The 12,225-nt window shown below is 59.6% G+C and overlaps 1 protein-coding gene across 1 annotated transcript in view; it reads left to right on the top strand.

Annotated features, from left to right (window-relative positions):
- Nucleotides 1-12,225, top strand: part of NTRK1 (neurotrophic receptor tyrosine kinase 1) — a 28,953-nt gene that overhangs the window by 9,943 nt on the left and 6,785 nt on the right. Inside the window, exons 3-12 of the mRNA XM_077841598.1 lie at nt 292-363; nt 2,493-2,561; nt 3,525-3,679; nt 4,802-4,950; nt 6,483-6,609; nt 7,872-8,201; nt 9,056-9,073; nt 9,776-9,834; nt 10,539-10,641; nt 11,637-11,783. Coding sequence (XP_077697724.1) covers nt 292-363; nt 2,493-2,561; nt 3,525-3,679; nt 4,802-4,950; nt 6,483-6,609; nt 7,872-8,201; nt 9,056-9,073; nt 9,776-9,834; nt 10,539-10,641; nt 11,637-11,783 — 1,229 coding nt within the window. The remainder of the gene's footprint in view (nt 1-291; nt 364-2,492; nt 2,562-3,524; nt 3,680-4,801; nt 4,951-6,482; nt 6,610-7,871; nt 8,202-9,055; nt 9,074-9,775; nt 9,835-10,538; nt 10,642-11,636; nt 11,784-12,225) is intronic.

Here is a 12,225-nt window from a genome sequence, read left to right as displayed (position 1 = left end):
AGTTGGGCTGCGGCTCAGAAGAAAAGCGACTGAGCCCTGTTCCCTCGAAGCTGGGTGTGTGGCCGCGTGCGTGCACGGACCCAAAACCCCGTGCGCACGGACCCGAAACCCCGCGCACACAACAATTTGCACAGAAGCAATTTTTTGCACACACAACCTGTCAAAAATTAGAGGGAGCATTGCTGCTGGGCCAAGTTCAGCCCTGGCACAACCATGCGGGCGCGCGGGTTGCTGTGGCATCGGCCCTGGGCACCTGGAAATTTGCGGCGTCTCTTTGCTCTTCCCTTCCAGCACCATCGCCGCCTCCGGGCTGCGGTACATCGCTGCCGACGCTTTCCGCGCCAACCCCAAGCTGACCCATTTGTGAGTAGCGCCCCCTGCAGGGCCCTTGTTGCGTCGCTCTGTGCCATGGGGCCTGCCTTTTCCCCAGTGAAGGGGGACCTCGTCTTTTCAGTGTAATGGGCAACCTGTAGCCGTATTGAGATGGGGCCCTGCTGCGCCAGGCGCTGTACATAGGCATCTCGAGAGACAGCCCTCACACTGAAGTGCTTGCGGTTGAAAGAGACAAAAGGTGGGAGGGAAAACTGAAGCACAAAGAGGGGATGTGACTTGCCCAAGGTCACCCAGCAGGCTAGTGGCAGAGCTGAACCCAGGTCTCCGAAATCTTGGATTGTGCCCTCCCGAATGGGCCAGGTTGCCATGTTAGCCAGCCCCTGGCTTCAGCAGCTGATACACATCTATCTATCTATCTGTCCATCCGTCCGTCCATCAGTGTCAGGCACCGGCGAACTCCTGCCCCTGCTGGGTGGCTTTGTTTCCCGCTGCCTAGAGGCCAGGGGGATTGATTGGGCACAGCTGTCTCTCCGACTGAAATCGACCTGAGGAGCAGAACTCGATCCCTCCGCCGCTGGGGCACGGGGTTGTGGGGAGCGGGGCCCTGGTGCAGGGGTGGGGGGGGGTGACATGGGCCGCAGGGCCTTGCTGCTGAGTGAGAAATCATCGATCTGAGCAGGAGGGAGGCCCATTCCCAGCGCACCCCGGGGGGAAGCCGCACTGCCCCCAGGCGACTGCATGGGGGCGGGAGTCCCTGTCCCCCGCCCATGTGCATGCAGCAACCCCCTGGCCTGCCCCCATTCCCAGGACAGGTGTCTCTCTCGCCTGCTCTCCAGGGATCGCGTCACTCCTCAGCCCCTCCATCCCTTCCCACCTCCCCCGGGAAGGCGTCCCCTCCCTCCGGGTGTTTGCAGCTGTTTTGATCCTGCCCTTAGATTGAAGGGGGTAGATCTAAATAACACGACGCTGAGGAAGGGCGGGGGCAGAACGGGGGTCTCAGCTGCAGTGCGGGGGGCTCCCCCTGATCCCAAGGGGGTTTTAACTTGGTGGGGAGGACGGCTTGGTTCTCTCCTCCAACGCATGATGGAGGGGCCCTGATTCACCCCTCTCTGCCCACAAAGCCATGCTTTGGGGGACAGCAAATGCTTTGCTCCTATAACGCACCTCTCAGGTGCCCCCAGATCCGAACGGCAGCGCTTTCCGCTCCCAAGTGAAAGTGACTGTGCCCAGTACAGGGGCCTGGGTTGACCAAGGTATTTAGGCGCTTAGGAATGCAGAGGAGCAACTTGGGGGGATTTACAAACATGCCTAAGTGAGTTAGACACCTGAGTACCTTCTTCAAACGTCTTTTTGGCCTGATAGCCACAAAACGCACCACAACGGGTAGGCAGCCGGTGAGCTGGGGCCGCTCACGGCCCGTCATGGTGCCCTGCCTTGTCTGCTGGTTTCCTTGTGCTCTGTCTGTCCCCCACCACCTTCTCTCATCTCTTATCAACTCTTTGAATCAGGCACCCTGTCTTCACTGTGTGTCTGTACAGCGCCTTGCACCACGGGGCCCTGCTCCATGACTGGGGCTCTCCGGCGCTCCCACAGGCCCTGCCCTGAGGAGTGACGATCTGGGCAGGGGGGCACCAGGGATGATCATTTGGAGCAGTTGGGCTCAAGGGCAACCCAGGCAAATTAGGGCAGAGAGAAAGGGTGGGGACCTGCATTCAGCCTCTAACTCCCTGGGTGACCTTGGCCAAGGTGACTTAGTGTCTCTGGGTCTCAGTTTCCCTCCTGCCCTTGTGGGGGATAAATACCACCGCAATTGTGCAAAGCAAAGCCACTGTGGTTATAGGGCCCTGTCGGCGCCTGATAGATGGGTAGGGCTGAGCCCCTGCCTGAGAGCCCGGAGGTTGTGGAATTGTCTCCGCCGAGGGCAGGGTGGGGGATATTTCTAACCAGGCTGGGGGAAGGGAATGACCCAGTCAGGGTGGACGGGGTCTTTTCAACCTCCCATGAGCTGCCGTATGCTCAGTGGGAGCTGGAGGGCACTTTCCACTGGGTAGGCTTGGGCCAGTTCATTGCAGCCCGGGGAGGAGCGCGGCTTTCTCCGCGTCGCAGTGGGAGGGGGCCCAGGACCGCAGCTCAGCGGGGGTCTCTCTTCCTGCCGGCAGGAACCTCTCCTCCAACTACCTGCAGTCGCTCTCCTGGCGGACGTTCCACCCCCTGGCCCTGCAGGAACTGTAAGTAAACCCGGATGGGGGCCTTTCCCCAAACTGTCGCCTGCCAGGGCAACACTCAGAGCCTGGTGCCCCAGGGTTGCTGCACCGGAATCACTCCGGATTGACACCAGCTGGAGGATCGAGCCCCTCCCCAAAGGTGGGGCCATTGTTGTGGGTGGGCCAACCCCAGAACTGGTGTATGCAGATGCCACCTGCTAACAATTGCTCTGGATCCATCCTTCCTTGCCCAAGCATAGGGACAGGGGGATCTGGGGGTGTCGGTTAGTTAGTGAATGCGCCGGGTCTCTATTCAACCCTCTGAATCCACAGACCGGTTTCTGTTTAAATGCCGGGGTGCTGCACTCTTCTAAATCTGCTCCAGAACTCTGATAGAAACCTCTTTCCAGTTCAGTTCTAGACTCGCGTTCCAGGAGCAGGTTTCCATGTCTGGTCAAGAGCTCGACTAGAAACCCTTTCCTAATTCAGTCCTAGCCGTCTGTTCCAGGAGCCCATTTCCAGATCGGTTCTAGACCTCTTCTAGGAACCTCTTTCCAGTTCAGTTCTAGACTTGTGTTCTAGGGGCTGGGTTCTAGATCTGCTCTAGAAGGCCATGACCGAGCGGGTTCTATGTTAGGAGAAGGGAACTCTCTTGCCCCTTGAACCGTTCCACTCATTCTAGACCAGGGATTCTCTTCCTGGGTTTGACAGCCCTGTGTTGGCCCATTGGCTGAATGTTTTGAGGGTCCCTGTCCTCTGCTGGCTCTGCCTCTTCTGGAGCCGAATGAGCTCAGTTCCCATTGTACCCTCTCGATCCCAGATTGCCTGGGACCTGTAGTCCAGGGATGGGGTCGGCTCAGGGGTGAGAGCTTTGTCACCCCGCCAAACTCCAGCGGGACCCACATTTCCCCCAGCTCTGACGCAGAGCCCTTAGCACCCCCTCCCTCGTTCCACCTGACCAGCCTCCCGTCCGTCTCCCCCGCCCAGAGTCCTCGTGGGGAACCCCTTCCTGTGCTCGTGTGGGATCCGCTGGCTGCAGCTGTGGCAGGGGAGCGGCCGGGCTGACTTGGGGAACCAGTCCCTGAGCTGCTGGCTGGAGAGAGAGGAAATCCCCCTGGAGGACCTACACATCAAGGGCTGTGGTAGGTCTCCTCCGGGAGAAATGGAGCAGGGTGGAGCTGGGCGTGTGAGCGGGGCAGGCTACTGTGCAGGGGAACACTCACCTCTCGTGCTCTGGCTGTGCCCCATGCGCGCCCCACGGGGACTGGGGCTCTGCTGTGTCTCACGCCGATTCTGCGCCATGTTTGCAGCAGGGTAAATCTGGAGACAATGGGGTGATACTGGGGCACAGGTGTGTGTGGGGGGCAGCAGGGCGTTTTGGTGGGGCGGTACTGGGGGGGCAGCAGGATCTTCCCGTGGGGCAGTACTGGGGGGGGGCAGCAGGACCTTCCCCTGGGGCAGTACTGGGGGGGGCAGCAGGGCATTCCCCTGGGGCAGTACTGGGGGGGGGCAGCAGGGCATTCCCCTGGGGCAGTACTGGGGGAGGCAGCAGGCAGAATCCACGTGGGTTCAGCGTTGGCTTGGATGGGTGAACAGGGAGAGCAGAGAAAAAGGAAGCCAAAGGACAGTGAGGGAGGGCCTGGCTTAGGATCCCCCCACCCCTGCCAGGCTCCTGGCATGGCTGAGACGCCTGTGGGCGCTGTCTCCTCATGATGCCCAGTGATCAGAGGCACGGGCATCACAGCCGGCACGTGTCTCAGCCCGTGTGGTGCCAGTTGACTCCGGCCGAGGACCCAACCTGCTCTCCCTTCTTGCCTGTCTAACTGCCTGCTGATGGCGCTTCCCCGCCCCACCCAGGGCCCTGATCTCCTCAGGGGTCCCAGAAGCAAGGGGAAATCAAATGACCCGCTGGGGTCACGGAGAGTGAGTCGAGTTTCCACAGGGGCCGGGCCCCAGGGTTCCCTCTGGAGCCCACTGTGGTGCTTTGGGGTTTGTTAATTCAAGGCACCCCATGAAGCCCCTGAGCTTCGGCACCCATGTGAGCACCGCCCCCCCCGGTGCTGGCCGAACCCGCAGCGTTCTGTCCCAGCAGGTACCAGGCTCGGAGACACCCGGGCTGGATTCTCCAGAGGTCCGGCTGGGATCGGCTCCCGGGTCCTTCCAGTCTCTGGCCATTGGCTCTCCCTGGCCCCTCTCCCCCGAAAGGCAGCGCCTGGGGGTCAGAGCAGCGCCAACGTCTCGTTCTCCTCCCCTCTCTTTGGCAGACCCGCCAGAGATCTGGATTGAGTACCAGGGCGTGCCGGTGCAGCAGGGCGAGAGCGTGAACCTAACGTGCCACTTCACGGGCGAGCCGCGGGCACACGGGCGCTGGATCGTCCCCGACTTGGGACCCGAGCCCCCCGTCATCACCAAGGCAAAGACAATACGGTCGCTATGGTTTGGGGCTCAGAGGGACAACGGCTGGCCCTGGGTGGTCCCCGCTGAGGCTGGTTGAAAACTTTCTGTTCAAACGGTCCACGGCCCAGGGAAAATTGTGATTTCCCTCCCCACCCCCTATCTAAAATTTCCAAATTTAGGGAGAAAATTTGAAAAAGCCACATTTTTCAAGGAAGAAAGTTGCACTGAAAAAATGTCATAGAATCATAGAATCGTAGAATATCAGGGTTGGAAGGGATCCCAGAAGGTCATCTAGTCCAACCCCCTGCTCGAAGCAGGACCAATTCCCAGTTAAATCATCCCAGCCAGGGCTTTGTCAAGCCTGACCTTAAAAACCTCTAAGGAAGGAGATTCTACCACCTCCCTAGGTAACACATTCCAGTGTTTCACCACCCTCATAGTACACCCCTCATGGCCCCAGAGACCGGGGGTGCCCCACGGAAACCCTTTGGGAGGCCTGAAGCTGAGCCCCGTTTAAATGTAGCTCCCTGCTCGCCAGCTCGCTGTGTGTTGCCGGACAAAACTGCCCCTTCGCTGCAGCAGCACGGCCCAGCGGCTGGAAGCCACGTCCCCAGCAAACCAGTGCGGTGTAGTGGCAAGTGCCTATGGTGCAGAGCCTTGCACTGGCTGACTTCTAATCTTGGCCCTGCCAGTGATGGACTGTAGGACTGCTCTGTGCCTCAGTTTCCCCCATAGGGGATTGTTATCCTTTGTTAATGAAGGATTCCTTAGCTGGGTGGTGCCTGCTAAGTACTGTAGGGCCTCAGTATTTTGAATGCCAGCCACCCCCACCCCCAAACTGCCTCTCCGCAAATATTGAACAGCAGGGATCCTGTGAGGTGAGCTCCCATGGTACATTTCTACTTAGAAGGGTGCCAAGCACTTAAGACACTGGGGTCTGACTCCGTGCCTTTGGGAGCTAGCACACCACAAATAACAGTTATAGGGTCAGTATAGCAGTAGCACACAGTGACCCAGATCAGGGCCCGGTTGCGCCAGGTGCTGTACGTACATGTTGTGAAGGAGAGTGCCAGTCCTGCAGAGGTTGCAGGCTAGACAAGGGGCAGGAGGCGAATCAGCGGCAGGGGTGGGAGAGTGATTTGCTCATGGTCATGCAGCAGGCAGTGAACAGAACCCAAGTGTCCCGAGCCCCAGGCCGATTCTCCAACCACTAGACCCTGCTGCCTTGTCCTTTTTATGAGCGAGGACAGGCCATGGGGTGTTTAGTACAAGCGATTGGCCTAAATCCTGCAGAAAGAGGGATATTTGCACCCAGTTCACTTGTGCTGCCCTTGCCCTCTGCAGGCTGGTGTCAGAATAACATGGCAGCATGTCCAAGTCACTACACTGGTGGCAGCAAGTGGAGATTCTCCCATAGTTCAGGCTTTTCCCTGTCAGGCATGAGCTTTCGAATGGCCCTTCCATGCAGGGGGCTACAGATCAGAGTGCGTCACGGCTCTGGTGTCATAGCAGGCTGAGTGCTCTCTCTCGCTCTCTCTGTCCCCGCAGAAGTCAGACTCGGAAATCACCCTGCAGATCTTCAACGTCTCCTCCGGCTTTAACCGAAAAGACATCACCTGCTGGGCTGAGAACGAGGCAGGCCCCAGCGAGGAAGCTGTGCAGCTGAATGTCACTTGTAAGCGGCACGCGGATGTGACTGGGCAGCTGGAGGCAGGGTTTACGAGAGCGAGGACGGCCCGGTGGCTAGGGAGACCTGGGTTCAAGTCTGTACTCTGCCACAGACTCCCGGAATGACCTTGGGCGAGTCACTTAGGGTCTGTCAGCACTGCAGCCTGTGGAGACGTAGCTGAGGTCGTTTGGATCTAGCTAGCTCCAGGAACATCGGCTATAAAGCTGTCATGGCCTCTCAGCCATTGTTGTTCGATGTGGCTAAATCAAAGCTTCGTCTGCGTGGGCTGCAATCACCCCTTTGTCGCTCTGTGCCTCAATTTCCCATGTTTGACATGAAGCTGATAGCTCTGCCTCGCAGGGGTGCTGTCTGGATAAGTACGACCCAGATCGGGGGGGGGCTCAGATGCGACGATGGCGGTTGAACCTAAGAGCGAGACGTTTGCCCTGTTCTCGGCTGAGAAGCCAGTTTTCCCAGCAGCCAGGTCAGTTTCTGGGGCTCTGTCCCGAGAGCAACAGGGCCAAGGGGGCTCGGACCCAGCAGCTCTTTCCTTCCAAGCCTCCACGCCACTGCACGAGGTGCATGTAGATTGCGAGGCAGAGGCTGTAAACTCCGGCTGAGGCTTTTAGCATTGCCTAGGGGATCGGGATGTGTCTAAATCCCTTAGGCGGCTTTGAAAATCTCCGAGAGCGAGAGAGAATGTGTGTGTGTGTGTGTGTGTGTGTGTGTACACACGTGCCACACTTTTGTGGCTACCCACAGTGGATGTAAGAGATCAGGGGGCAGGAGAGGGCTCCTTTAGCTTAAATGCTAGTGGTTTGTGCTTTGGAGCTACAGGTCGCAGGTTCTAATCCTGGGTGGCAGGGGGGCCATCTGGTTGCTTCCTGCAGAGACTCTGCATCTGGCTACTTTGCAGCTGCAAGCAAGCCCCACAGCCTAGGCAGGTGGTCTTGTGCTAACAAGGCTGAGGCTAGTGCACTAAAATTAGCAGGCTGGATGTTCTAGCCCCGGCTCAGGAGGGCTTGGGCACCCAAGCTGGAATATCCAGGCTGCTACTTTTAGCACGTGAGCTCGAGCCCCTCTCGCACCCGTCTGGGAGGCTCGTTCCCAGCGGCAGCGTGGACGATCTCTAAGGGGAGCTCCCCTTTGGGAATCCGTAACCCCGGCTGCCCGGCGGGCGTGTGGTTGGGTTAGTGACTGTGCCCCCTGCCTTTGGGCCCTGGGCCAAGGTGCCGGCCTGAGGCCCTGTTTGTCGTCTCTGCTCGCAGTCCCCGCCGTGATCCTGGACCTGCAGGAAGCCATTCCCCAGCACTACTGGTGCATCCCCTTCTCGGTGGATGGCAACCCGAGCCCGGCCCTCCGGTGGCTGTTCAACGGCTCCGCCCTGGTGGAAGGGCAGTACATCCACACCAAGATCGTGGAGTACGAGCACAACTCCACTGTGGCGCATGGCTGCCTGCAGCTAAACCGGCCCACGCACGTCAACAATGGGAACTACACGCTGCTGGCCCGCAACTCGCTGGGCGTCGACGCCCGCACCGTCCCCGGACGCTTCATGGACAACCCCTTCAGCTTCAACCCCGAGGAGCCGATTGTTGGTACAGCTCCCCTTCCCCGCCCCGGGTCCTAATAACCCTGCTGGGCTGGGAACAGAGCCTTCCCCCCACCCCAGGGCGAGCACTAAGGATGGGGAGGAATAGCAGGAACAGGTTTCTGGCTCCGCCGCTGCCCTGCCCTGTGATTTTGGGCAAGTCCCTGCTCTGTGCCTCAGTTTCCCCTCCCACCCATTTCAGACCGTGTCTGTGCCATGCCCGGCACGACGGGGCCCTGATCTCCTCCATGCTCTAGCAATGCCCCCTAATAATAATACTCCATTACGGGGTTGCTCTTGCCCTCTGCAAGGCTCCATAAAAGATCTTGAAGGTTATTTGTCGAGATGGGTCAAGACTGAAGCTAGAGGGGCCAAATCTGGCCCCTCCCTGGAGCAGCCAATAGCACCGGGGCCACGTGGGTGTTTAATGCCACCGCTCCCCCCGGCACTCGCTTCGCACCAACGAGTCCATGAGGGGCAGGGCAGCCTTGGGATTGGAGCGCTATGTCCGACTCCCCCACCCCACTCTGCTTCCGGGCTGGGGCGTGATTCAGCTGGGGTCTTGGTGTGTCTGAGTCTTCTCCTGTTCACACTGGTTTTACACCAGAGTCACTCCATTGGGTGTCACTCCAGATTTACACCGGAGTGGAAGGACATTCAGGCCCTGGGTTTGGGCTGAACAAAAAGCCAGCAGAGGGGTACTCTGATCCGGATTGGATCCAGTCTGAGGGGCTGCCGGCGCTGGATTTGGCCTGCTTAGGGCAGAGGGTGGGGTGGCCAGGGCAGGGATCCAGGGAACTGGTGCTGATGCTGTACAGAAAGTAACAATACTTTTCCTCCCTGTTTGCCCCGCTGCCGCAGTGTCCCTGCCTCCGGTGGGTGAGTATTTCCTAGGGGGCAGCTGCTTCTCTTTGTCAGAGATGCCTGAGTGGCTCCATCCACCCTGGGCGTTGGGAGCCCCAGAACCCTACACACCCCAGCAGGGCTGCATCGTGCCTGCCTGCTCTAGACCCTTCCCTTTGCCCCATTACCAACCCCTCTTTCGGTAGGAGAAGCCGGAGGATCTATGGTGTGAGAGGCTGAATTAATTCAACCAGGGCCTTGGGTAGCTTGTCCTCCATGCCAGGGCTGCCTTCCGGTGAAACTGACAGGATCTTTAGGGCATAACCTGGGGGGGGGGGTCCTTACCTGGATGCACCTGGGAGGTTCTGCAGCAGCCAAGTGCACGGAGGGGTGTGTGACTAGTGCCGTCTCCCGTCCTGGCACTGGCTGGCCCTGTGATCTGGCTCTGTGGTTCAAGAGGAAGCAGGCATCTTGCAGATCATCCTCCAGCATTGCACAGGAGAGAGGATGGGCCTTTGGGGAAGTTCTGTGGGGCCCATACCCCGTATCCCTGCCCCCTGAAAGGGGTGCTTAACATCTGAACCCCCAGATTTTGCAACTAGCCCCACTCCAAACCCCAGACTCATCACTGCTACCCCAAAATAAAACCCTGGAAGCTTTGAGATCCAGCCCTGAATTTTGCAGTTTGCTTCTGTCTCTCAGACTAAGCTAACACTGCTGCCTTTCTCCCTGCTGCAGGCAAGGGGAACAGCACGCTGGATGGGCCGGTGGAAACATCAGAGGAGCACATGTTTGGGGTGAGCTCTGGGAAAGCGGATTTGGGGGACGGGGGAGGGACAGAGGTCACCAAGAATATTCCTGCCTTTGTTGCAGCATGAGGATGGGGCACACGTCACCGTAGGGTCTATTGCACCTTTCTGGAAGAAGCTCACTGCCCTTGGCAAACATGAACCAATAAAGCCCCCTATGAGGTGGGTCAGTATCATTACCCCCACTTCACAGGTGGGGAAACTGAGGCACAGAGAGACAAGACCCAGGACTCCTGGGTTCTCTTCTGACCTCCGCTATCAATACCCTGGATGAGCTTGGGCAAGTCCCTTCCCCTCTCTGTGCCGCAGTTTCCCACTCTGAGAAATGGGGGTTGTGACATTGACTCACCTTCCAGGTGGCTTGCGGGGCTTAGTTAATAACTATCAAGGGCTCTGAGGCCCTCAGGTGGCAGCTGCTGGGGCAGGGCAGGGGCCTTCAGTGGCTTTTGCCACGTGGCATGTTCTCCGCCCTGCTGGTGGCCATAATGATTTTGCATCACCAAAGCCCTGGATCCAACCTCCCCTGAGGTGGATGGGGGGGCCCATAAATGGCAGCTGGGCCTTTACCTCTGCGATGGGCCAGTTCGTGCCCCAGGATCCCAGCCCTCAGGCACCAGGAGTCTGGGTCCGAAGCCAAGCCCGGATCGCCCTCCGGCCCCGTGGACTGAGCCGTGTCTCCCCCCTCTCTCCAGGTCTCTGTGGCGGTGGCGCTGGCTGTCTTCGCCTGCCTCTTCCTCTCCATCATGCTGATGGTGCTCAACAAATGCGGGCGGCATTCCAAGTTCGGCATGAACCGTAAGTCCCCGTGGCCACTGCAACCCCCTCCTCCTGGCCCACCAACGCTGTGAACGTCAGGGCTGGCGTCACAGGCCTCTGCCGCTTGAGCTGAAGGAGTAACTCCGCGGAGTGGTAGCAGTAGTAGGCTGTTATCCCTAAGTGGGTCGGCCACAGGGCCCTTACTGAGCTTGTTGCCGCACCGGGCTGTGTGGTGCGTGTACCATGTCCCTGTAAGCGAGGGTGCCGGATTCTCAGACCAAATCCGGGTTCCTGCTTGGCGAGCCGAGATCCCTTCCCGCAGGCCCCTCTCTGCCGCTCAGGCCCCACAGCACAGATTTGGTCCTGCTCGTCGTAGTGTGAGTCGGGCCGGGTCCTCAACTAGGGTAATCAAGAGCAAGCCCAGGGGAGCCCCGTCTACACTAGGTGTGGCAACAGCCGAGGCTGCTTTAACCCATGCCCGGAACAGCACTGGGAGCATTGCCTTCCCCTGTCGCTCCTTGCACTGGGGCCAGGATCAATTCCCCTGCAGGGGCTAAAATGGGGTCAGAGGCTGCCCCAGAGTGACCCTCACTCACTTTGCAGAGGGCTCCCCAAAGGTAGGCTCGGGGGACCCAAGGAGAGACCGGCTGGGAGGGTTTTCACCTTCCCCTGGGCTGGAGCCAGGCGGGCACCCCCACCTGCGACCCCAGGGCACCCGGGCATTGATGGGCAACTGCTTTCAGCAGCTCCAGGAGGAGCAGGATTTTAGCACCCCAGTGCCCGGCCCTCCCCACCCCTGTCTGTGCCCCATTGGGCTGGGAGCCATCAGATCTCTCGGCCCTGCTGCTGGATCTTTGATGAAGATGCCTGCTGGGGTGGGGAGCGCAGGGACAGCCCCCTTGGTAATTACTGCAAAGCTACCCGCTCTGCTCACTGCTCCCCGCTGTCCACCCCCCAGCGGTGGCGGGGTTTGGGGGGGGGCAGCTAGACCAGGGGGCTGCTGGAGCCTGACATCTCTCCCCTGTCCCACGCAGGGGCGGCCGTGCTGGCCCAGGACGACGACCTGGCCATGTCCTTGCACTTCATGAACTTGAGCAGCAGCCCCCAGTCTTCAGCTGAGAGCAAGCTGGAGGGGCTGAAAACCAACTTCATTGAGAACCCGCAGTACTTCTGCGACACGTGTAAGGGCCGGGGGGGGCGGGGGTAGGGCGGGTCCGGAGGGGCAGAGTGGGTTCTGGGGAGGATTAAGGGAGGACTGGGGGGGCTCCCAGAGGGCTAAGGAGGGGCAGGGCGGGTCCCAGGGGTGGAGGGGCTGGAAAGGACGTGGGTACCCAGGGGTGTAAATGGGTGCAGTGACGCGGGACTCACTGGCACTCCCTGCCCCGTGCGTGGGGCCCCTCTGGGTTCTTAACAGGGGAACGGTGCACACACGCCCACGCACGGACGTCCAGCCCCTGGTTGGCCATGGGTCGGGGTGTTGACAGCCAGTCCAGGATTCCCTGTCGAAGAAAAAGCAAAGGAAGGGGGCAGGGGAATCTAGGGGTTCAGAGCTGCTCCCTCCCACCTGGATCCCTTGGCCCCTCCCACCTGGACCTTCTTCTTGGCCCCTCCAATTCTCCTAAC

This window comes from Eretmochelys imbricata, chromosome 24 (genome assembly GCF_965152235.1).
Source record: "Eretmochelys imbricata isolate rEreImb1 chromosome 24, rEreImb1.hap1, whole genome shotgun sequence".
NCBI lineage: Eukaryota > Metazoa > Chordata > Testudines > Cheloniidae > Eretmochelys > Eretmochelys imbricata.
The sequence above is the reverse complement of the archived record's forward strand: the minus strand, read 5'-3'. Positions and strand labels throughout refer to the sequence as shown.